The 26,848-nt window shown below is 40.1% G+C and overlaps 2 protein-coding genes across 30 annotated transcripts in view; one reads left to right on the top strand and one right to left on the bottom strand.

Annotated features, from left to right (window-relative positions):
• Positions 1-955: 955 nt before the first annotated feature.
• LOC116043220 (ras-related protein Rab-17-like) lies at positions 956-5,278 on the bottom strand. The gene is made up of 5 exons (XM_031289795.2): positions 4,882-5,278; positions 2,973-3,124; positions 2,737-2,862; positions 2,520-2,613; positions 956-1,645 (listed from the first exon to the last, which is right to left on the bottom strand). Exons 1-5 carry the CDS (start codon positions 5,060-5,062, stop codon positions 1,515-1,517), a joined length of 684 nt encoding a protein of 227 aa, XP_031145655.1. The 5' UTR covers positions 5,063-5,278; the 3' UTR covers positions 956-1,514.
• A 2,571-nt stretch (positions 5,279-7,849) lies between these two features.
• lrrfip1a (leucine rich repeat (in FLII) interacting protein 1a) overlaps positions 7,850-26,848 on the top strand; it is a 58,134-nt gene continuing 39,135 nt past the window's right edge. For 14 of the 29 annotated variants that reach the window (XR_004898015.1, XM_031289753.2, XM_031289750.2 and 11 more), the window contains exon 1: positions 7,850-8,517. Coding sequence is in view for 28 of the 29 variants with exons in the window: in XM_031289753.2 (XP_031145613.2) it covers positions 8,428-8,517 (90 nt within the window). In the remaining variant the exon portion in view is untranslated. The remainder of the gene's footprint in view (positions 8,518-26,848) is intronic. The other 15 variants (XM_036004037.1, XM_031289769.2, XM_031289768.2 and 12 more) reach the window with 5 other exon arrangements.

Here is a 26,848-nt window from a genome sequence, read left to right as displayed (position 1 = left end):
CGTTGAGAAAAAAAGATCCGTATTTTGCCGTAATCCAATGACAAAAAAAAAGTAATCCACAGCGATCAGTAGATCCACAAAAAGGTAAATGATACGGTGTATCCAGCAAGGCCGATATGAGCGTCACACACGAGGCCTCTCCACTTCACCGTTTAAACAAAGTGGAATAAACGTATAAAAGTCCAAATCTACACAAAACCCGCAATCAATTAGTAAGCTGACATCACATTTATATACATGGCATTTAGGAAACCTTTATTGCAAGGTTGGCACGGTAAGATGTCCAGACTAGTGCAACAGTAACTTTCGTTTTTTTGCGTCCTGCTGCTCCCATCGTCAGCCAGGTAATATTTTTTTTACTAAAGCAGTATATGAAATCAGATGTATTACATATCACCATTTAGTTGTTTTGTGTTATTTAAGATATTTATTTAATATCTGGTCAGGCCAGATGTAATTATTCCACTAATTTTTTAAACAATGCAATTACCCGTTTGAGCCACCAGGGGGGCAGTGCTCCTCCTGCCCCAGCAAACTCCACGTATGAAATTTTGCTCTTTTAATGAATAAAAAAGTTGGGTGACCCCACCACCCAGACTAAAAAATGTTGGATGACACTCCCCTCAGCAGAAAATAAAAAGACATGACCCTCCCCTATTTTCCTCCGGTGGTCCATTCCATAAATACCGAACGGTCCCTTAAAGAACTCCTTAAAAAACTGGGTTTGGTTATATAAAAGCTGTGTAAAAGGAACAGCCGGTACTGCAGGACTACACGCACCCATTTAAGGTTAGGGTTAGGTGCCTTGAAGTCAGTGGTCGCAGCGCTGCCTGGAAGGAGCCGTTGGGGGCAAAAAACACCATCGAGCACTTATTTGTGTCAAATTAAATCATTTCCATCTCCAGACCAGCAAATTGTGAAAAAACGTTCAAAGTTTGGACTGTTCGAATACAGTTTTTTATTATTAGATTACCCTGGACAGGGTGTATATTATAAAGAAAATAATTTAGAGAACCATACTCAATGGAACTGTGCTCAGGGGATCTCTGCTCAGATTAATCACAGGCAGGAGACACAGAATGAAAGTAATTGGTATCAGTTCAACATCTGGCATATAGACAGACACTGAGGGCATTGACCCTAGTCCTAAACCCACCGAGGAAAATCAGTACAACAAATGGAACTCTTGTGGATAGATCACTAGTACAACTGTAACACAAAAGCCAAGGACTTATACTGCATTAAAAATATTGAGAAGCTTTTAGCCTCAAGTAAAACAACCTTAAAAAATGCATTCCTTGTTTACATTCCACCACAATGCAAATTGCAGGATAAATGCAGTGCAGTGGTTAGTAGAATTAAACAGGCAGAGAACCACAGATTCAGAATCTAACAGCATTTTATTTTTCCTTCGATGTTTTTTTTGTATATCGGCTGTGTTACCCAGTGCAGCTTTGAAATGATGAAGACAGAGAAACAAAGACAAGCAGCAATTCAGCTAACAGTGACTGAGGTTAGGGTCCAACTTTGCAGCAGGATACAAAAGGATTGAACGTGTCTCCACGATGCAGATCCACATGTTCCGTCTCCTTCCACTCTGACAGTCCTCCCTGCTGCGCTCCAATACACTCGTACACTCTGTGGGCTGAATCAGACCTCGGGTTACTGAAGGCATCATCACGCTCACAGCTGTAGTACATGCAGGCACCTTAGAGGCCAACTGGCACCTCAGACCTACACTTAGACAATGTCTCTAATACTACAAAGAACAATCACAAAACTGCAACAGAAAAAGAACAAGGAGGTTGACAGATGAGTTATGTTGTGTATGTGCCTTATTGACTATGATGTTTTACAAATCTTACATACTTTGCACATGAATTATTTCTACTAACAATGGAAACAGGATTACAAAAAAAACATGTATGCAACATCTAATACAGTCAGCAAGAAAGAGTGAAGAGCAAAAAGAGAATGGGAGAGAGGGTATGGATAGAGATGAGGAGGCTCATTAATCTAGGGTGTTTGCATCCAATTTGTTTGCATAATAGTCTAGGAAAGGGTACCAAGATTTTTTTTATCTTTTTAATGAGCACTGAACTGTGCATCTGAATTTTGTTTCTATTCTGACAACTGACATTACCTAACGAAACAAGCATGAGTGTGACAATATGTCATACTTTTCATACTGCCAATAATTGTGTGGAAATTATAGATAAAGTGTGTTTGTATCTACTGCTCTCTAGTGGTAGATAAGTGATCTTGGATCTTGGTTCCCAGAGATTAGTCTGTCAGGTGGACACTCTGTGACTGTGTATGAATCCAGCTTCCTCTATTAAGATTAAGACAATCTAACAGCAACCTTAACCCTCATAGTCTTCTAGGATATTTCCAAGCATCTGATTGGTGGGACTTTATGAGGCAAAGCCAACCTAGGAGCCAACCTGGGAGGCTGCGTTCAGGCAATAAAAGTCTCAAATAACTTCTTTATTGCAGTTCCTTTAACACCCTTTACTTACCTACAGCTAGCAACAGCTGGCAGATTTGATCCCCTGACAGGGCTGATGTCTCTGTAAAAAATAAGCCCCTGTCATTGGCCAGACTCTGTCCTTCCTGTATGATGACATAAACATACATTGCATGTCACAGATTGAAACATACAGTAGATTTGACTATGCATGTTGAATAGGGATGGATTGAGATTAAGGAAGGTGATCCTCTGTGTGTGTACTGTACCTGCACTGAGACTTGTCGATCCTGTGCCAGATCTCCCTTGTTGCCTACCAGCCATATGACCGTAGATCCTGGTATGTACTGTTTCTCAAGCTCTTTGAGCCACACTTGAGCTCTGATAAAGGTTTCCTATAGTGGCACAAACATACACAGGGATACATGATGGCATTAGCACCAGGATATGAGTCAAGACAAGACGAGATAAGTCATTTCCACGGCCAGGCGTCTGATCCGTTTACCCTTTTGCTGATATCGTAGACCAGGAGTGCAGCGTGGGCTCCTCTGTAGTAAAGTGGGGTGACACTGTGGTATTTTTCCTGCCCTGCCGTGTCCCATATCTCAAAGCGAAGAGTGACGTCACTCAGATGCACCACTCGGGTCAGGTAGGCACCTGAAGGGGCAGACAGCACAATGATAGGGTGCATTCATTCATGTCTTGGTTCTTTAGAGATTGGTCCTGGCTGGACAACCCTGTCTCCTATGTTCACATGTAACTAAACTGCATTCTCAATTACGTTTCAAGGGAAACACATCCTCGTACCAGTGACAGGCGCACATTTGAAACAGTAGCCGTTTAAAACATGTGGTTAACATTGTAAATTGAAACAAAACTACTTGGTTAGGTTAAGAAAAAGATTGTGGTTTGGGTTCAAATAAATAGCCTATGTTTGTTATTTAGGCTACGTGACTTGAGTTAGGTATGTTACTTAAAGGACAATTCCGGAGCAAAACGAACCTAGGGGTTGATAACAGATGTGTACCTACTCGATCGTTCTCTGGGACATGTTTTCATGCTAATCAAATGTGTTTGTAGCTTGAAACAAGCTAGCGCAGACCGCTGATTAGCTTACAATGCTAGTATTCGGAAGCACAGGGAACGTAAAAACAAATCGCTTATTATACCACTAAAAAGGCTCAAAATATCACCAAACTTCAACGGTAGCATAATGAGGGTCCCTTATTGTAAACCAAAGCATTGAGAACATTGTAAGTGTACAGACAGTTTATTAAAAAGATAGTTTAGAAAGACAGTAGCTCCCAAGACGGCAGCCGCCTGTATACAAGAACGCGACTGTCTTAATAATCTATCTTTTTAATAAACTGTCTGTACACTTACAAAGTTCTCAGTGCTTCGGTTAACATTTAGGGACCCTCATTATGCTACCGTTGAAGTATGGTGATATTTTGAGCCTTTTTAGTGGTATAAATAGCGATTTGTTATTACTTTCCCTGTGCCCCGAATACTAGTGTTGTAAGCTAATCAGAGGTCTGCGCTAGCTTGTTTCAAGCTACAAACACATTTGATTAGCATGAAAACATGTCCCAGAGAACGATCGAGTAGGTACACATCTGTTATTAACCCCTAGGTTCGTTTTGCGCCGGAATTGTCCTTTAAGTCAAATAAGTCAACATTGACTTTTGGTTTTACACGGGACACAAACAGCAGGCTTCCTGGGTGAAAGCCTTCTTCCTACGCGGACTTTAAACACAGACTTTGATTAGAAACATATTTGTGATACGTCAAAAACAAACATACTCAGGGACAAAATATTTGATTTAGACCTATGAAGCTACAGCCATGAGATGTTAGCCTAGCTTAGCATAAACACTGGAAACTATAGGGAATAGCTAGCCTGGCACTTTCCAAAGTTAAAAAATATGTCTGCAAGCACCAATAAAGCTTAACACGTTATATCTTGTTTGTTGAATCTGTACAAAAACTGAGCTTTAAAAACACAAAGTTTTGGTTTCTCCAGGAATTCACTGCTCCCCGCCAAGAAATAGTCCAGCACATATAACTCCCTGTTAGACCACAACTTGTGGTTTTTACATTGTACATATATTTAGTTAATGAGTAAAAATGTAGAAGTGTTTTTTTTGGTTTTCTTCAGACAGAGCCATGCTATCTGTTTCCACCTTCTTGTCTTTCTGCTATGCTAAGCTAACCATCTCCTGACTGTAGCTTCATATTGACCTTACAGACGTGAGAGTGGTATAGATCTTCTAATGTAACTCTCAGCGAGACAGCAAATAAGCCATTTTCACACCATTTAAAAACTATTTATTTGACTACTTTTCAGTATTAACCCATTTCACTCTGATATGTGTAACAATTGCTATCTCAAGCTCCTAGTGTCATGAACTCACAGCCTACAGTAGGTGATGTAGTCCTGAACTCATCTTTGCCAAATCGCAGTGCCAGGCTGGACTTCCCCACGCCAGAGCTTCCCAGAAGTACCATCTTAACCCTGAGCGTCTGCACAGGTCTACTCAAAGTCTCCCTGTGGCGCTGAGCTCCTCCTGGCACCGTGGGGAGCTTTTCCCCCATCAAAAAGTTCACTTTACTCCAAAAGACTGAGAAAATACAAATGGACAAGACAGAAAAAAGTCCAAGGATGTCCCCCGGTCCTGATTCTGTAGTCAGCCTTTATTCCAGTTAAAAAGCAACAGCTACTCCAAACTGTATATGTCGTCTCTGTTGTGAGAGTCTGACGCTGTGCCAGCTGACCTTTTTTTTTTTTTTCACAGAAAATAAAAGTAAAACCAAAGTCCAGTCCTAACTTGTAAAAAGCCCACAACATAATTTCACTTCCTTGTTTCTTCTCAGCCATAAAACTTTCCAGGCCAGTCTAAGTTAGACATCACATGCACTCTCCACTATTTGTGCTCATTAGACCTCACACAGAATGACTATAGGTGTTAAATCAGTGGTCATGTTTACTGTAAATTACACTTGGGAAGTTTTAAGGTATGCAAACAGAATAGGAAATCTTGGTCCAGTTTGGTGTTATTCCTCTTCTACTCAGCTATTGTCATTCAACTGCTACATGTCAGATACAAACAGAAGCTGTGTTTGGTTTATTCATAATGCACTTATGTATTCATACAGTTCAATAGATTTTTATTTCTCTAGAACAATCAACATACTGTTGAAGAAAGGCAAAACAAACTCAGATAAAAACCACTAAGATATCACCCACACATAGACAAATCAATCATGACACCCTGCCCCTACTTTACAATATCATATTAGTATAGAGGAAACAAAAACAATATGTATATACTGCATACAAAAAATGCAGATCATGCAACATACACTGATACAACAACATACAACAATACACTTTGACTACATTCCCTCCTCCTTTCTGTATTGGTCAAATATTGTTTTTCTGTAATACATTTTTGAACTGTATAATATTATGGCTTTGTTTGATTTCATTGTTTAGTCCAGTCCACAAGGTTACCCCACAATATATGAAATACACATGAGTTTAATGAAGAAAAACAAGCACATATCATTGATACTTAGCATGCTTTTTTTTAATATGAATTTCTCATCACAACATGTATTGCAAAGTATGTTGTATGGTAAAAAATAACTAGTGTATGTTAATTAGAAATCAGACACAGAAATGTCCCCTTGTTTGTGTTCGTTTATTAAAGGTTCCACGGGATTCTGCACAGACTGCAGTGGGCCTGTTGTCTTCCTGTGTGTCTCCTTGCATGACACTGTATCAACACAGGAGGGCGTCCTTGCAGCATTACCTACTGTAGTTGTGTAGTGGTAATAATACCGTTTCAGGCTCGCAGTCTATGAGCATGTATTATATATATATATATATATATATATATATATATATATATGTTTTGATATTCTTTTGTGAACTATTGCCACATCTTATTTAGATTTTTAAACAAAAATCATTCAGAAAAGTTATTTGCTGAAAATTGCAACTGTCCCAATTAGCACCACAAATACAAACTGCGATTATCGTTGACTAATACAAACTACCAGCATGTGATTGAATACCTATACTCATGATATAGCCCAAGTGTGTCTCTGTCAATCATAATCAATAACATATTAAAATGAATCAAATAAGTTGGTCAATGAAACACTTTCAAGGCACATGAAGGCTACTGTTTATCCTGCCTCTTAGTTTCTCCAGTAAGAAAAATAGGACAATGTGAGTGGAACAGCTCTGCATTCAGGACCCTCTCACTGCTCACTAAGTTGTGAATCTGGACTAACTCTATTGCCCATGAGGCAATGCAATGATAGACAGGATTGTTTTAAGAACCATGTGTTCAGCCTTATTTAAATTAAAAGTAAAAAGTGCTTTGTTAGTCAAAAACAAATATTAAAGTGTCCCTATAAGATTGCAAAACAAAGTACTTCATATATGAATTATGAATAAATAACAAATCAAAATGTGACAGGAAGTGTAAAAATATCACAAAGGTTTCTCTATATAAAAAGAAGATCCAAATGATACAACAGTGATGCCACAAGAAGTATTTCAACTCACCACGGTCTCTTCCAGACAAACTAATACTGCACCATTACACATACAAGAGTAGGCCTATGGGCTCTACTACAGTGTGCCCATTCGAGCTGATGTACTTTCTATCTCTTTAAGAAACTCTAGACTGTTTTTAGAGTTCGCTGGTCATCATTAAAAATAGCACTGGGGGTGTGAGAGAGTGCGATAGCCCATGCAGGAGCTGTAGTTTCTGGCTGTAATTTAACCCCTGGACATGTAGTCCCCGTCCAGAGGTTAATGCTGCATTCAGGTGCGCAGCGTAAATTCCGGGCACTGAAAATTCCCTCATTAAGTGCTTTGATTGTTGGCCTGGTGTCATAGAAACACTTTTTGTGGTTGTGATTTTAGTCAAGAAATTAACATAATTAAAGATGTAGTCTTTAATTCACTGCAATTCACTGTTCTTTTTTTCCACTGTAACGCGTACGTCTTAGGCTTGGAATAATAGGCTACCCATCTTGGGTTTCAATCATGTAGGCTAAAGGAACACACTTTCTAGATTACCCTTATGTACAAATCACCCAAACAAACAAACAGTCCTCTGTAGTATCAATTCATTTAATGATAATTCATAATTTAAAGATTTTGAGGATATCCGAGTTTATCCAAGAAAAGTGTTGAAATGTATAGAAAGTGGCATCAAGTGTGCAATTGCCTATTTGTTTTAGTAGTATTGATTAAGGTTATTGGGGTACCATATTAAATTGCTGCTTTACATAATTGCGAAAATAACCATCATTTCTATTAAGACCCATATATCCGACATCACGTGAAGGCAGCTTGATTGAGTACAGGCTTTGAAGTTCGTTGGTGGTGTCAGATTCGAGTCTCTTGCTGTGAATCCTTCAGGTGGTGGTGGAGTCGTACGGCTGCTAGCTAGATAAACACGAGACAATTTTAAAAACAACCACATCGTAATAATGGTGGTTTAGCTGCAATTAATGTTTCTTTTTTAAAATGTCAGTGTTTGTGTGTATATCCATAGAATGACAGACAGGTAACGTAACGGGCATTGTGTAAATTGACAGTGAGAAGCTACAGTGAACGGTTCTCGTTGAATTTGCTAGTAAACGCTCTCCGAAGCGCACGTGGGAGCAGATGCTGCCAGTCACCGTCACAGTTTGAACCAGAGTTTCTGCGCCGTTCACAGAAAACACAGGAAGGAGTGTAAAAAACGGATGTATGACAATGACCCATGCTGTGAACGCGACCAGCCACGGGTTGTTTCATCTCCTCGCCTTTCATTTGATATTTTAGCGACACATGAGACCCACTAGCTAAGCTTCTGTTTGGATTATTCGGTGCGCCTTTGGACCACGAAGTGTGAACTGTGTCTACAGTGAGCGGATAAAGTATTCGAGAAAACATGGGGACTCAGGGCACAGGACGGAAAAGATCTACCAAGAAGGAGAGGTCGACGGCAGAGGACGATGCCCTTAATCTCATAGCGAGAGAGGTGAGTGGAGACAACGTTGAATAAATCATTCCTGTCATGTCTGAAACAAGTGACAAAACAGTCAGCTATAGAGCCGAATTTTACGTCCCTATTTAAGCTAGGCTACCCCAACACCTCACGTTACATACTGACAGAATTGTTCAGTTAGGCTACTGTTAGTCTTGATATATTTGTTGTTAGAGAGACTGACAGTCGCTGATATTAAACGATACCAGGTTTCTTTCACTTTCATGTCCAAATTAATAATGTATCCAGTAAAAACACCCAGTCTCCACTACCACTGTACGCATTTCAACTGTTTACTTTCACCACTGCTTTTAATTGTCCATACAGTTGAAGACTTTATGAGGCAAAATATTACATTTACAATCATTTCTGTCTGTATGTCCTAAGCTTTTACATTGATATCCTACTCTCCTTTTCCTTTTACAGTATGGAAAGTCACTTGTAGAGACTTGAAAACAGGCTTGATTACAGTAGGTAAAACTAGCTATAGTTGCCTGGTAACAAAGTTGCAAGTAGGGTGTGTTTTTAAAACTCTTCTTTGGTTGGTCTGCTCAATCCAAGATCTGAGAGTTTGCATGTAGAAAAGCATTTCATTCACAAGCTGAGGAAGAAAGGTTTCCCTGTGCACCCATGCACTTCCATGGGACAATGAGACAAATTACACGAATGAAAAAGATTGCTGTTGGGCAAGTAAGTAGGCTATGCATATGCTAAAATGTGCAAAATCAACTATATGGACATTTTTAAATAAAGGGGTATCCAATGTGCATAAACAATTAAATTGATGAGTCATAAATGGTGCAAAAAAATAACATTTAATGGCAGGTTTTATAGTTCATACCTCAGTGTGATGACTCAACTGGACTCTGCATTGTTTCCAAAACAGGGCTGCTATCGGATGATGTATTCAAAAATTGATTTAAGTTGTCAAAACACTGAATTCTGGTTATAGTAATCATTGCAGAAAGATGTTATCTGTGCTCTAGACTGCATGGGATACAGCGCTGTGGCAGCTCTCTTTGTTTTGACCCACAGCGGATTAAAATGGTTTACTGTACTGTACAAAATAAGCCTTTCATGTGCTAACCTGCGGGAATTGTTAGGCTAGCCCTTAATAATGCAAGGCTGAAGTTGGCAGCAGTTGTTTCTAACAGGTGCTGATATCATGTTGTGACAGGTTTACAGCCTTTCAAGGTTTCTAATCTCTTTATTTTAATGAGTCTAGTGTAGGATAAATTGATGTTTTGTGGTAGGAATAATGCCTAGTGTGTCTTCAGGGCTTAACATCAGCCTATTTGAAGTGTGATACAGACCGACTTGTGCCCTTGAGGTGTGAAACAATCAATATTTGGGTTTAATATCTAAGCTAAATGCCAACCAGCTACAGAAAACAAAGCAAAGCCTGGAAGTTACTGTTCTAAAGCTATATTGGGCATCTGTCTTTGAGGAGAAATGAACATAGGGTGTCCCATTTCTTTCCCTTATTCAGAAATGAATCAACTGCCTGTTACCCAGCAACATTTTTTTTCTTTTTATATTTAGGTGGTGATCATGAAATCCTGAACTCCGCAATGACAGCCATCACCCTGATTCAGAGCAGCGTTGACAAGCTTTTTTTTTAGTTAGGAGGAAGTTGGGTCTGTGCTAACCCAAGCCGGATGTTTCAGCAAATTTGCATGTCATTCTTAACTGACATGTATTGTCATCTCTTCATAGCTGTGAATGTCTGCGGTAACGGGGCCGAAGCCTACCAAGGTTTGGCTGTTTGAATGTTCTCTTCTCTTAGCTGCTACACTGCAGTAGTGTATCTGAGGTTGCACATTCCCGTAGCTGGCAATGAGGTGTGAGGAGATGAGTTTAGTGCACAGTTATTCAGCAGCAGCAGATACACAATATCCGCACAGGAGACTTCCCTTTGATGAACATACATCTTCGTCCTCATCAACTCCCAACACTGAAACGGTAATTGTGGCACGGTGTTCTCTCACATCTGTGCCGCTAAGAGAAAAAGTCTGTGCCTTTAAGCAGCAGACGGGTCAAGTCCCTCACTGGCAGTCCTCTGACAGGCTGGTATGTTAGCCCTGATGAGTTGGCCCGTTCTGCAAAAGAGTTCTAAAAAAAGACCCTCCTGAAAGATCAGCTGTTGCTGCATCCCCCGTTTTGGATTAGGTCTGTGGGTGGGTGGGTGGGTGGGGGATGGAGGAGGAGGAGGAGGAGGAGGAGGAGGAGGAGGAGGAGGAGGAGGAGGGATGTGGCTCACCACCTGGCCATCCCACCAGCATGGAAACAGCAGTGGCTGTATGGAATTGTGAGGCACTTTTGCAGAGAGTTGGTAGTTTAAGCTGCTGTTTTAGGTTGTGGGAGCATCACGTTGCTGTACATTTTCCTACTCCCCTGTCACAGGGTTCAGAGAAACTGTTAAACCTGGCTTGGCATTAAAGACCGTCAGCACAGCATGCCAGAGCGCTAGTATTGCTGTACTTTAGGGAGTTGGTTCCCTCCCTACCCGTGTCAAAACAGTTGTAAACATTAATTAGTAGCATCAAGTTCTTAAACTGTAGCTGACGGTTTGTAATGTGAAAATGTTGGGTAGGGCTTTGACTGTATTTTGGGCTGCAATGACATTACTCCGAATCATTATAGAATATCCATGAATATTTGTCTCAGAAGTCATTTAAACAAAAGAAAAGTCAAGCCTATTCACAACCACTGAAACATTTTTATCAAGGCTGCCACCATGAGGTTGACATTTGTGATTTTTTTTTTTTTTCGGGAACTGTCAACTGCTACAGCTTGACTTTTCTAATATAAGAAATACAAGAAGCAATAGGCTCTCTACATACGTGCATACTCGGCATGCTTTTCTAACAGGCAGTCACTTCCATTGCTTGTTTGCTTGTCTTTTGGCACAAGGAAAACTGTCTCTTCATGCTGTACCCAGTCAGCTGTGGATTTTCCCTCATGAGCAGGCCAACAACTGCCGCTTTTGGGTTTGTTGATTTACCAACCAGTTTATCACAGAGCTCTGAGGACAGGTGGACAATTTCGTAGAAAGGATTAATCAAATCCGACCCACGTGTACTTCCAATGTTCTACACAAAACAACCAAAACATCCGTACTAGATAGATAATAATGATCTTGAAAGCCATTTCATACCTAGCGCGGATTTTTGACCGAAAACTTATAAAAACAGATTTTGTGGGTTCTTACGAATGCTCGCACACCTCTGTGTGAACATTAGTGTTGTGGAAAAACTGTGTCTCCTCGTCAGCATGTTGTTAAATTTAACTCGACAGCACCCTGGATAAATATTCACTTGTAGGCTATTTTAGGAGTTATGTTCCTAAATAAATGTGTTGGAAAGTCAAAACAAGTGTTGATATCATTCTGAAAAATGGTAGATTACAGTCAAGGTTATTAACTACTCACACACACACACACACACACACACACACACACACACACACACACACACACACACACACACTCCTTTTTACATACAAATACCTCCCATTCTTGCTTTGAATACTGCCAATAGCACTGCAATATAAGGCATACATACAATGTATGTTAGACATCTACAGTCATGCTATGTTAATAATGAAGCATGTGGGTCATTACTGCACAGCCATGTTGCGTTGCGCCAAGCGTGGTTGAGACACAGGTCACTTTTTTTTTTTTTAAATAACAAAACATTTACCTGATGAAGGTCTAAGACCGAAATGTTGTATTGTTCTAAATAAATGATTGCTTACGTAATGGTCAGTGTGCGGGACTTTCTCTAAGTTTCTGATCTGCTACTTTTGATCGTATCCTACGCATCTGCCCAACAAAAGAGGTGTGCAAAAAAGCTTTCCTACGTTGTAAATAACAAAACATAAAAGAGAACACAGCAGCCAGCAGTTTCAATTAATATGTCAGCGAGGGTCAGTGAAACTTGGGGTCCTATTGTATTCGTGCAACCACAAGTGCAAAGCGGTAGGTCTTGGGTGCAGGGACTATGTCGGCTTCTACAGGTGCACAGCTGGCTGTCTTGGTTCATGTATGTACAACAGCGCAAAGTGGAATGAATGCCAGGGAACTTCCTTTTATTATCTAATTTGACAGTCAGTCATAACTAGGGTTGGGCATCGCTTTGATTTGAACAATTTTGATTCCAATCCCGATTCTTCCTTTCGATTCCGGTTCTTATTTATTCCGATTCTTTGAGGGGTGGAGTTGAAACGGGTCACATGCTTATTTCACAGATAAGAGGAACATTTTATTTTGATTCAGTGGTGGTTTACAATTTCACCAGGTTTTTTTTCAACATAAAATAAAGCCACACTTTAGAGCGCCTCTTACTGTGCTCCCTGGCTGCAACACAACAAGGGCATACTGGAAGTACGTTGGTGGTCGCCACAGAAACCAAAACTTTCGCATGTTAAATTTGGAACCGAGGATCGGATTCAAAACCAAATTCTTCCAAACGATTCCAATAAAAAGCGATTCCAAGTTGGAACCGGTTCTCGATGCCCAATCCTAGTCATAACGGAACATATGAACTACTTTTAGAGTAGGGGCTAAATTAACATGGTATCGGATGAGTGCATAGACCCACATACTCATTCATACCATCCGCTGTATTCGGAAGTGTCACATGTAAATAACAGCAGGGTTTCCCACAGGTCTTCGTGAGACTGTGGGGGGGTGGACCTCCAACCCTCTAGGGGGGTCTGGGGCCATGCTACATTTAAAGTTAAATGCATCAATCTGGTCCACTTTGAGAGCAACATTAAGAAGTTAGAATCTGTACTCTTGTAAACAATGTTGTTGTTGTGAGCAATTTAATTATAAACCCATTGTTTGTATGGATAGGAATGGTGATGACATTGCCAAAAAAATCGACTAGAGCGTAAATTTGACAGCAAAGGATAGATGATTTGCAGCTTTAAGTCAAACGCATCATTTAAACACAAACGTCCATTAGATATAATTTAGCCACGAAATCGGCTGAATTATTGGATTACTGTCGATCGTAGCAAGCCCATAATTCTCCATTATGCTCAGTCTAGCAACAACTCTCCAGGTTTCGGTTGATAAGTCTGTTTTGTCTGCGAGAGTTTGAGGAGTCAGCCTAAACTGGGGATTAAGTCACCAGGTTGGTGCTGGGTGGTTTTTTAGAAGCTCAGTGAAGCGTTGAAGAGAATTGAGTTTTCAAGGGTGGATTATCCTGGGGCAGCCTGGGGAAGGGGAAGCCCACCACACAATCCCCAATTCATTCTTACAGTCATCTGCCACAGTCCCTCATGCAGCCATAGCCGAGTTAATGTTTAATGGTGGAGACAAGCAAGAGATATTTACACAGTGACAGCCAACAGTCAAAATCCACACTGAATAGTGACGTTTTGTAACCGTGTCCCTGTCTAATGTAAGCACTCGATTCCATTAAGATGTTTAAATGTGCTTCACTTCTTAACAAGGCATTTTGCACTCAAACCGCTGTGCAAAAACCAGAATATAGGTGGAGCAGATTGACATTTTCCAGTGAACACCCATTATGCCATGATCTACTTCAACAGACATTATTGGTCCAAACAATCACTTGTGTATTTCCTGATATACAACAAAAACAAACCTCTGGCTTCAGTTTGGCTTGGCTTGCCTGACTCATGTCTCCTTAAAAGGAAGTGGAGGCTCTGCATGTGTTGGCTTCCTCTTGATGACAAAATCGCATGCACAGCCCCTGCAGATTGTTATCACAAACTCCTTCCTGTTTATTCACCACGGCTGAGTTTCTTCCAAAGCTTAGGGAACAGTGGAGGGTGGGGCTTGGTGGGGGTTGAGTGCAGTTATTACAACCGATCAAATCAGGTACACTTGAGGGTGGGGGATGCACTTATACAGTTTGACCAATAGGACCAAGTAGGATAAACGGTCAACACACAGTTTTCTGACTGTAAGATGTTTACTATGTGACCAAAGCAGCAGTGGGACACTAATACCAGCCAGTGCCACGCAGTCGTCATTCACCAAGTTAATCTTTTATCAGCGTTTTTTTTTTTTTTTAACAGCAACAACAACATTTTGAGGATTGGACACCCTCAAATATTGAATTTATTAATGCCGGTGTAAACGTGCTTTCTACATTTTTGAATTTAAGTGTAATCTCTTTCAACTTGGCCACATTAGCCCTGCTGCTATGTTGTTTAAACTAACACTTGTTAGCTGGATGGGGTTTACTAGATTGTATAATGTTTATCTTCTGTAATATCAGTTACTCTTCATTTCACTTCCCCTGACTTTTAGGTCTCATGGCCTCTCAGCTTGAGGATAGTAACAATGCAAGATAGATAGATAGATAGATAGATAGATAGATAGATAGATAGATAGATAGATAGATTTCAGAATATGTAAACAGAAAGGTTGTTAGGCATACATTAAATTGTAAACAGAAATAATCGATTATGGCCCGGCCGATTATCGATGCAGCATCGTCCATGTTCACGATTCGATGCATCGATTATTCGATGAATCGATAATTCGATGCATCGATTATTCGATGCATTTATTATTATGTTGAATTATTTATTTCAACACCTCTATTAGATAGATTGATAGATCTGATAAGCCTCTTAAATGCTTGTCTATAATTACATGCCATAAGACATACATCACACACAAACAAAATGGTAATACCAATCCTCCCTTTAATAACAAGGTCCTTTACATTACATGACATTCATTTGGTTGCTTTTGCGCAAGCATCTTCAAAAACTGCATTCAAACACAATAGGAAGGAGAGCTAGATGTCGTCTAAAAGAAATGCCCCTAAACCACTCAACTGTATAGCACTAACTTACAGTGTACTTCTACTTCAGGGGAAAGCATTCTACTACTACATTTACCTGACCGAGAGAGGTTACCGGTTACATTACATTGGATTTTACTCACGACATGCAACAATTAAGATATGATGTATCATCAATAAACTATCCAGCATTACATTAAAGTTGGAAGCTCTATCTTGAACAGACATTGAGTAAATGTAGGGACATTGTGTTTATAATGGCTCTCTTTCTCTCCTCACTTAAGTAAACATTTGAATGCAGGACTCGTAGGGGGAAAGGCAAAGGAAGACCCTGCGTGCCTGGGACCCAAGTCGAGCAGTCATTTTTAGGTTTTTGTTTCAGTGACTTGACGTGTTGAGAGTTGATTTCATGGTAAAAGGTGAGCGTTATGCGCTGCCATTGTCAATATGGGAGTTAATAAAAGGGTGTTGGCAGCCTTGGTTTGCGCTGGTCCAGAATACCGAATCTTCATGTTTTATATTATTGACCTTGGTTACGCTAGTGCCAACTACGCACGCATTAGCTTAGAGTGCTCACTTGGCTTGTTTAAGTCCGCATCTTTGACACCCTTAATATCCCACCCAACCCCATCAATAATCTGTCTGTTCAATAAAGCGTTGCTTGATACTCTATATGAAGAAAAAAAAGTTACAAATAGTTAAATTTAAATAAATTTGGTATATCCAGCATCCTGCAGCAAAAGTGAACTGCTGTTTATTTACACAAAGGCATGTTAAATGATAGCACACAGTGGCCCCCATGTTTACGCTGTGCTGCGTGTGACGTCTTCATTTCTTTTGTGCATGCGGGTCAAACAGACAGCCGGACGGACTGACCGCTGTTGGAAGATGGCGTGCTGTGTGTGACTTATTTCATGCAGGTGAACACATTAACAAGACAGACAGCCACAGAAAGAGATTCCTGCCTTTAATTACTTAGATTTAGGGCTGGGCGATAGGGCGAAAATCAGATATCACGATATTCTTGACCAAATGCCTCGATATCGATATTGCGGCGATATTCTAGGGTTGACAATTGGTGCTTTAAGAAAATATCTTCACACTTAGATTTTTGATAAATAATCATCAGTAATGTGGACATAATGTCTAAGTGGGGAAAAGGCAAATAATAGAACAGCTGTAACAGTCTGGTAAGTTCAGAAAATGACATCACTTTACTGTAATGCAGCCTTTAAAACCAGGAAATGACAACACCTGTCATATCACGATATTACGATATCCAAAATCTAAGACGATATCTAGTCTCATATCACAATATCGATGTAATATCGATACATTGCCCAGCCCTACTTAGATTAGATGTTCAGAGAGCTACAGTACAGGTGCTTGAGGCGTTTACTTATAAGAAATGAGATGGAAGTGCTAGCATGGGGTGTAGTCTGAAAAGTTGAGTTGTCACCCTGCGGTGAGAGTTGGGCAGTGACTCTGCTGTCCAGACTTCCGTGGGGAGTTCATTCCATGACTTTGGGGCCAGAACACAAAAGAGCCCCGGCTGTGATGAGCACCCACAAAGTCGTCGTTCCTTTCACTGCTCTGTAGGCCAGCACCAGAGTCCTGGACTGGATGTATGTGCCAGTGTAGGGAACAGAGAAGAGGAGTGGTGTGGGAAAAGATCTTCTCCATTGCGATTTAGTAATCTCTGGAGTGCTCCCCGTGACGAGTAAAACAAACCTTGTGTCTGAAGTCGCAGCCTGTCACAGTCTCCCTTACCTAAATCCCATCAGTGTGCCCGTGAGTTAGGCATGTAACCTCTCCTACCTGGGTGTCACTGCCCTGAGGCAAGGGGTTAACGCTATTTGTTTGAAAGTGTGTGACCCCGTGAATGTAGCATGAAGAAATAAATCATCATTTGGAAATAAACATGTCACAGAAATTCCTTTCTGCAACTGATCTCCAGTAATTCACTGCGCTCACAGAGCTGCGTTGTGTAACTTCCTGCGAGGTATTGCTTACTCCCATCATGCTTTAGTAGCAGTGAAAGTTGCAACATGAACTATTGCTGCCTGAAGCACCCGTTTCAAGCTACAAGAAGCTTCCTATAACTCCCACAAGGTAAACCCAGGAGGGCCCCACAGTGTGTAACCAATTGGAAACATGTGGATAACATCAACTAAAATGTCTCAAAGGATGGTCAGTAGAGCTGGGCAATATATCAATATTATATTGATATCGTGATATGAGACTAGATATCGTCTTAGATTTTGGATATCGTAATATGGCATAAGTGTAGTCTTTTCCTGGTTTTAAAGGCCATATTACAGTAAAGTGATGTCATTTTCTGAACTTACCAGACTGCTGTAACTGTTTACCTTTACCCACTAAGTCATTATATCCACTTTAATGATGATTATTTATCACAAATCTCATTGTGTAAATATTTTGTGAAAGCACCAATAGTCAACACTACAATATCGTTGTGGTATCGATATTGAGGTATTTGGTCAAAAATATGGAGATATTTGATTTTCTCCATATCGCCCTGCCCTAATGGTCAGGTTCACCATGTTGTAGTAAGACCGACTGGTTCTTGAGAGGAAGGTTTGAGGATTTTCTAGTTTCCATAATCCACTGTCTTGATTGGGAACGGCATTCATGTGCTGGGCATGAACCACTTTGTTTCCATGTTTGAATCTCAGGAAATTCTCAAACTATGGTGGGAAACTGTTTCCCTGCCGCTGTAATGTAGTTTTGATGGTTTCATTGCATTCTCTCACGGTTTAAACCCAGCTGCCTCCCTCCATATCTATTTTGAGAAATCTCTAAAGCATACTATTTGTTTGATTCCTGACATGATGTAGCCCGCACAGCTAACCACTGTGTTTGTAGTGCTCAGGGTGCCAGAGCATGTGTTTGTGGTGCAGCCTGAGGTTTAATTGCATGGCTGTGTGATTGGAGGCAGACAGAAGTTTTTCCTTGAGTAACCAGCAGTTAAAGGTGTTTGATGAACGGGCAGGAGGATGAGCCTGTATTCTAGAAACTTCGCTGCCTACAGTATATACAGTGCATCTTATAATTCATACAAAATGTGAGGAAAGGGCTGGGTTCTCAAATATTAGGTGCAATTAAACACATTTGTTGTGAAAGGCACACTGCCATACACAACACATACAAAATAATCCAATAACTTCCCCTGAATGAACTAATGCAAAAACCATCTTAAGGATGGGCAAAGGCTAGTGCTTTTTGATGCACAGGGCTCAACGGTAACTTTTTTTTTTTTTTAAGATTATTTCTTTGGGCTTTTCCGCCTTTAATTTGACAAGACAGCTAGGTGAGAAAGGGGAGAGAGAGGGTGAAGACATGCAGGAAATCGTAACAGGTCGGATTCAAACCCTGGACCTCTGCGTCGAGGCATAAACCTCTCAGTATATGTGCGCCTGCTCTATCCACTGACCCAACCCGGCCTTTTTAAAGTGGTTGCCGGCTTGGCAACCAGGCATCAGCTTTTGGTTGCCGAAATAGACAATAAGGTTGCCATGTTTTAAACTGCCTATATTTGGAGCAATTAATTTCTTATGTAACTATACTACACATTTTAATAATGAAACAATGAGATAATGGCTTGCAATATAATTTCCCATCCCTCTCAAAGAGGGGTGCAACAGATCACAAAACTCAGGGATCGGATCACGGTTTTGAGTCACGGATCGGATCAATTTTCGGATCAGCGCAAAAAAGGGGGGAATTTAAATGATTATTAAAAATGTAATAACAATAACTTTTAACAATAATTACTTCTTTCACCAGTAAATTGCAGACAAAAACAGATGAGAAAAAGGTATTTTACAATAACTAATGAATGCACCACAAGGTTTACCAGTTTCAAGTAAACGCAACATTTAGTCCTGTCTGTGTAGTTTTTCTGAGTCTGTTAGCTCATAGCTTTAGCAGCAGACTGTTGTACGTCCCGCTGTTGGAATCCTCTACAGTGAAATACAGTCACACTACACCGTTTAGCTGTCAGCATTTTAGCCACGTTTAATCCAGTTACTACTGTAGCTAATGGTAGGCTAATGTGTTAAAGTGAAACATGTTATTAGTGTTAACTAGCGTGACATGCAGCGATGTTTCATGTTGCCTCTAACGTCTTTTTCCGAGCATCAGAGAGCAGCGCGGACATTTAGCATCGTTTTTATATAAAACAATATTGAACAGGTGGTTGCCAAAGGGGGCAACCAGAGGCCACGAAATGGTTGCCAATTGACTCAATCTGGTTGCCAATAAGTTCAAATCAATTCAATTTTATTTATAGTATCAAATCATAACAAGAGTTACCTCTGGACACTTTACAGATAGAGTAGGTCTAGACCACACTCTATAATTTACAGAGACCCAACAATTCCAGTAATTCCCCCAAGAGCAAGCATTTAGTGTGACAGTGGTGAGGAAAAACGGCCAGAGCCAGGCTCTTGGTAGGCGGTGTCTGAAGGTGCCGGTTGGGGGTTTGATGAACAGTGGCAATAATAGTCACAATAAAGATAATGGAGCAGTGACTAGAAATAGTAGTTTTAGTAGTTCACACCGTAGCGGGGCATAGCAGGGCACTGCAGAGCGTAGTAGGGCATAGCAGGGTGCGGAGCAGGACCACCAGTACAACTGCAACCATGATTTAGGTGCCACCCTAATCCGAGGAAAACTGCTGGGCGAAAAAACATAAGGACTCCGGGGAATAAGCTCCCCAGAGCTAAGTTAGTAACAAGCATTTCTGGGACATGGATGCACACAGATGGAAATAGAGAGGAGAGACGAGCTCAGTGTGTCAAAGGAAGTCCCCCGGCGGTCTAAAACTATAACGGCATAATTAAGAGCTGGTGCAAGGCAAACCTGAGCCAGTTCTAGGGTTGGTAGAGGAATCTGACGACTATAAAGAGAAGCAGAGAAAAAAACTAGGAAACATAACCACACTGAAAATAGACAGTAAGCCCTTAAAGGTCCTATGATATGCTGCTTTTTGGATGCTTTTATATAGGCCTTAGTGGTCCCCTAATACTGTTTCTGAAGTCTCTTTTATATAGACCTTAGTGGTCCCCTAATACTGTATCTGAAGTCTCTTTTATATAGACCTTAGTGGTCCCCTAATACTGTATCTGAAGTCTCTTTCCCAAAATTCAGCCTTGGTGCAGAATTACAGCCACTAGAGCCAGTCCCACAATGAGCCTTTCTTAGTATGTGCCATTTGTGTCTGTATCTTTAAATGCTATTGAGGAGGGGGGGCAAGGTGGAGGGTGGGGGTGTGGCCTTGAACAACTGCCATGCTTCGCTTGTTTTCAAGTTATGATGTCTCTCTCTCTCTCTCTCTCTCATGGGCAGGCCAAATTCTCTGGGTGGGCAAAGCAGAGAAAGGGGAGGTAACCTTTCCCTTTATGACCTCATAAAGGGAAGATTCCTGATTGGCCCATCTGAGCTTTCATTTTCTCAAAGGCAGAGCAGGATACCCAGGGCTCGGTTTACACCTATCACCATTTCTAGCCACTGGGGGACCATAGGCAGGCTGGGGGAACGCTTATTAATGTTAAAAAACCTCATAAAGTGAAATTGTCATGCCATGGGACCTTTAAACTCTGTGTAGATATTAGGGATGGATGATTAATCTAATTGCAATTGCGATGTCACTCTGTGTGAGTACATAACCGCAAACTGTGCGATTTGAGTAAACAAAAAATGTGTGCTGTGTGCGTGACCGTCTGTTTGCCCTCCGCGTCTCCACGTTGTAACCCCCTTCACTTTACTGACAGTGTTAACAACAGATGAAGCCACCGTGAAGCTTGGTGTTTACAGTTAGCTCACTTTACACTTGTATGCTTTTTTTTATGAAAATGTTAAAAGTATAAGTATCATCAGGAAAATGTACTTTATTAAAAGTGAAAGTATTTTTGCAAAAAAATCCGCACATTATAGAAACTGGAAAGGATCCAAACTGTCAATGAACTAAGTGCTTTGGTCTAATCATTTCTTCTGGACTTGTAGGCCGTTATATTGTTGGGTAGTTTAATTTATATTAAAGCATTGCAGTTTATAAACTACATGTGTTTTGTGTGCAAAATATCCTAATTTGTAAAGTAACTAAAGCTGTCTAAAAAATACAATATTTCTCTCTGAAATGTAGCGGAGTAGAAGTAGAAAGTGAAAAAAAAGTTCCTCAGATTTGTACTTAAGTACTGTACTTGATTACATGTACCTAGTTACATTCCCCCAATGCTCGCAGATGGATGCAGTGGAGACAATTGTATGTTTAATAACTTCTGTTGAATCATTTCTGGCAAGAGTTTGTAAGGGTTTGAACACCGAGGCTTAATTTATCCATTTCAGCTCCTTGTGAGAAAAAGACGTCCGTTCAGCTGACTCATGTCTGTGGCTACAGTGTGAGCTGAGCGTTTTAGCAGCCACTCCCTTTTAGGCAACATCTGGGAGGTTTTTAAGGTTTTAAAAAGAGGAAACAAGTGTTTTTTTTTTTTTCTCCAGTTAGTATCATAACCTTCAATTAGATAACAGGCGAACTGTGTGAATCCACTTAATGGCCCAACCTCATTTTAAACGCAGTCTAACCTCTAGGTGGTCAGAAATCAGTTATTTCTGTGTGCTCTCTTTGTCCAGCCTGTCAGCGCTCATGATCATTAAAATACCCATCCATTTTGGTTGCTGAAGGCTGGCATTCAGGGCGTGGGAATTCAGCGCTGGCATTTAGCTCTGGTACTTGAAGACAGGATGCCATTTAGATTGTCAGTAGACACAAGGGATCAGGTTGACAGAAGCCAGGCCAATAAGTCTGTCCTTTGCAGTAAGCTCAGCTAAGCCGTTTTCTCATAAGAACTTGAACACAAATCATGTCTGGACATTGTACCTAGTTGTCGGACATTACAGCAGGGTAAAGTCATAAAATGTATAAAAATATTGACATCGTCTCCATGACGTCACCAACAGGTTTGCGAGAGCCAAAATGACATCGGCCAACTCCTGGCTAATCCAAAAATGGGCAATGAGGTGGAGAGTGGATGGAGCTGAGGCAGGCCGACTGAAGCCTACAGTCAATGCTCGCCTCCTGGGACGGAACACCCCGTAATGATATAGAACTTGAAGCCTTAATATGATTTAAACGGGTTAGTTTTAATTAAAGTCACCCCCTGTACAGTTGTGATGAAGGTGGAAATTAGCTATAGAGAGCAAAAGCATTTTTTGTACCATGCTGCTGCTGCTGGAAAGTTAGGCATTTTAACACAGGGTCGGGGCACAGGGTAGCTCACCTGGTTAGCATGCACCCCATATACTGAAGGCTGAGCCCTTACTGCAGCGGCCTTAAAGAAAATTGGAAGATTTCAAATTCTTCATATAGTAACTTTAAGCAAGAATGATAATATATATTACATATGTTTTTAAAATGGCATCAATGAATTGTTAGCAATATTAATTTGTGGTTCATATTTTCCCAAATTGACCATCTTAAAGTAAAACACTACTTAAACAATTTTAAAATGAAAAATAATATGTGACCTGTCATTTTGGCTTCATAGCATAGCTCTTGTTTGATAAAACTGCAAGTCAGGAATAGGAGGAAGGACAACATACACTGTTACTTATACTATCATCACACAATATGTTTGAAATTAGCCTTCCCTTAAACTGTTATCTTTTTTCTTCTTTTGTCCGCATTCAAACCACTGCAAAGGATACGTCCAATCTCGTTAGAGCCTCCCTTTTTGCTATGAACTAGCTCATTTGCTCTCAGGAGGACAGTCACCCTATTGAAATTGTGCTGAATAAGAACAGTTTTGATAGAACCAGAGACCATGTAGGTCATTATAAATAGCTTTAAAGGAGGCGTAAAAAAAAGCTGTGGGATTCTGTCTTTTGACCTATTTAGATGCATCGTTCTGACTAGAGGCAGCTACCACATACACTCATAGGTACAACATGCATGGACACCCGGATGATCCAGGATTTCACTCACTTCCAGTTTCTGACATCATGGCGTATTTTGACTTCAACTGACAAACTGCAAGAAGGTACTTTATTGAAATAATGAATTGTATTATAAAAAGCAAACGAGTAGTTTTTGAAGTAACATAATGTTAGGACAGTATTTGTCTCTACGTTTGTTTGGAGTTGTCTAGTAAACCAGGTAGCTGGAGTTTGACGCGTCAAGGCAACTCGCCGGCGACAGCGCCAGGGTTTTCCATACGTCCGTCCGTAGGTAGGTCGGTGCATACGCCCGTCCCATTCTTGAAAACACGGTATCTCAGGACCCGCTGGAGGGAATGTCTTCAGATTTGGCACAAACGTCCACTTTAACTCGAGGGTAACTGATCAAGGTCACTGTGACCTCACAAAATGTGTTTTTGGTCATAACTCAAGAATTCCAGCACTTATTTTGACATTTCACACACATATCTAATAGGATAAAATGATGAAGCGATGACATTTTATATCCAAAAGGTCATCTTCACTGTGACATCATTATGTTTTGCAACAAAAAGCTTTTCTGGCCGTTATTCAATGCCATAACTCAGGAACAGAAGGGGAGACGTTGGTCGGATACTGAACTGGTGACACTAATCTTGGAACCGTAATGATTGTATAGATCTTCTGTGTGAAAAACACCTCAAACCTTTTTATTAAATCAGTGCTGAAATGAACAATATACAAAAAAAAATGTTAATTTACTATTTAAAAAATAATAATACTTTGTACATGATGTATAGGAGGCAGGACAGTAGGCCTATTAGGTTAAAGTAATTCACTGGCTGATGTTATTTTGCACCAGTCATGCTGGACTTCTTGATTCCGGTTTCTGGTCATTGGCCAACAAGGTCAAGTGTTATATACTGTATAAAGTGTTGTCCATCCTGAAACGTAATATATGTGTTGGGACTTATTTAGAAGTAAGATAAATCCCTCATACTCACTAAATATGTTTCCTCCCCAACCTGACTTGACCTTCTCACAAGTAGACAATACGATAGAGCTGCAAAGATGAATCGAATAGTTGTCATCTATTAAAATGATCGACCAACTATATTAATAATTGATTAATCAGTTTGAGTACATTTTAAGATAGAAAAGTAAAAATTCTCAGCTTCCAAAATGTGAATATTTTCACAAGTGTGGTTACAGTTTTTTAAAAGTTGACGCAGACACCTTTCACTGTGATATGATATTAATGGCGAGCCGAAAGCAGTCGCAGTTCTGTTCTTGACGTTACACTTCCTGTGAGACAAGCAGGCACAACAGTGGTTTCTGTGCCCTGGGGACTGACTGAGAGGCTGAGGTTGTAAGGCAAGGCAACTTTATTTCTACAGCACCTTTTTAGCAATAAGGCAATTCAAAGTGCTTTACATGAAACATTAAAGAGCAATTAAAAACGGCCATGATGAAAATAAAACGGGCTAAAAAAGAATAATATACAAATACAAGAATAAAAGTTGAATAATTATTCAATTTAATATGTTGTAGGGATGGGTTTGGGAGGAGAGAGGGAGGGGTTTTATTTTTATTTTTGATTAATTTCTGTCAGTGTGAAATATTCTAAATAAATAACATAATGTTCTAAGTAAATGGGTTTGGAATTATTTTTACAACTGAAGAGGGAAAGTACAGAAAAAAGTAATGTTGGGTACCGGGAACCGAATTTCAGGTATCGGTACTGGTATTGGTTCAGATGCGAAAGGTACCCAACCGTATTGATTTGTGGACAAAACAAGACATTTAAGGACGTCACATTTGGCATTTTTTTTTACCATTTTCTGACATTTTATAGACCAAACAACAAATTGATTAATCGAGAAAACAATCGACAATAAAAGTAATTGTTAGTTGCAGCCATACAATACTGTCTGTTGTGTAGTCTGTGCCAGTGTCTGTAACAGTCAAGAGTATAAGAAGACATATTTGATATAACTTAACCTGGTCTAAAAAAAAGTTGACTGCATTTAAGAACCTTACACAAGCTGTTGTACTGTATTAGTGCAGCCTACATGTCTACACAAAGTTGCTTTAAGTAATGCACTGTGGGTTTGGACAAACTGTTTGCTTTGTCTTCTGAATATTTTCTTAGCCATATTGTAAGTCATGTCGCAGTTTTAAAGGTCCCGTATTGTAGAAGTTGAGATTTCCGTGTGCTTTTGAATTTTTTATTCAAGCAGGTCAGGGTGCGATATAAATACTGCAAAAGTATCCAAACGCTCAAACCACAGAGAAATGTGCACAGCCGATATTCAGAAACTGCGCCTTTTGAAACAAGCCCTCAGGACTTCTGTACAGTTGTGATGTCACAACTATACTAGGTATATCGGTATTCTTCTTTTCCTAAACCCAACCTAGTTCTTCTTTTCCTAAACCCAATTGGTTTTTCTTTTCCCCCGCGTCTGACGTTATAACCACCAATAATATACCAATCGATAACACGTAGCCTCATGATAACAGCTGTCACGTTGAATACACACATAAGACAAGGGCAGACACATACTGTAGACAGGACAGCTCCATCAGTGCAGTCATAGGGCATTCCTTACATTCATGTTGAACACATTTTTAAGACCGGTACATCAACATGCTATCGTCACATGACATCTCTTTCATCCTCTCAGGACACATCTCACAATTGAACACACATTCATACATTGTTAAACCTCAACCAGTGTAGTTTCTTTTGTCTACTCAACTTCTTTAATCAATAGATATGTTTTAACTAAACTTCTGAATCTCATTTAATGCTTTCTTGTGTTATTTGTTCAGGTAACACATTCCATTCTTGCATTGCTCTATACATGACCATTCTTTTAACGGTATTTGTCCTTGCTTTTGGTAAAGTTACCTCTTGTCGCATGTCTAGTCGCATAGTCATGTACACTACCGGTCAAAGGTTTGAGGTCACTTAGAAATTTCCTTTCCACTCCATTATATACAGAATACCAGCTGAGATGAGTTGCATTGTTTTTTTAATCAGGGCAGCAGTTTTCAGATTACATTATGTGCTTACATAATTGCAAAAGGGTTCTCCAATGTTTTCCCAGTTAGCCTTTTAAAATGATATCAGATTAGTAAACAGAATGTGCCTTTGGAACATTGGATGAACGGTTGCTGATAATGGGCAATGTAGATATTGCATTAAAGATCAGCCACTTCTTTCTACAACAGTCGACAACCCTTTTGCAATTATGTAAGCACATAATGTAATCTGAAAACTGCTGCCCTGGTTAAAAAAAACAATGCAACTGATCTCAGCTGGTATTCTGTCTGTAATGGAGTGGAATGGACATTTCTAAGTGACCCCAAACTTTTGACCGGTAGTGTATATCTAAACTGAAAGGTAGATTATTATACAAAACAGATGGTTTCTTTGTTATAAGAATATTCCTAAAAAAGACACATAATGAATAATCTATTTCTTATAGATAACCAACCTAAACATTTGTGCACTGTAACAACATGTGTTCTATATCCACACCTTAGCGCTATACATGCGGCTCTATTTTGCTCTC

Source organism: Sander lucioperca, chromosome 8 (assembly GCF_008315115.2).
Source record: "Sander lucioperca isolate FBNREF2018 chromosome 8, SLUC_FBN_1.2, whole genome shotgun sequence".
NCBI lineage: Eukaryota > Metazoa > Chordata > Actinopteri > Perciformes > Percidae > Sander > Sander lucioperca.
Note: the sequence above shows the minus strand (reverse complement) of the source record. Positions and strands in the feature narration are given on the sequence as shown.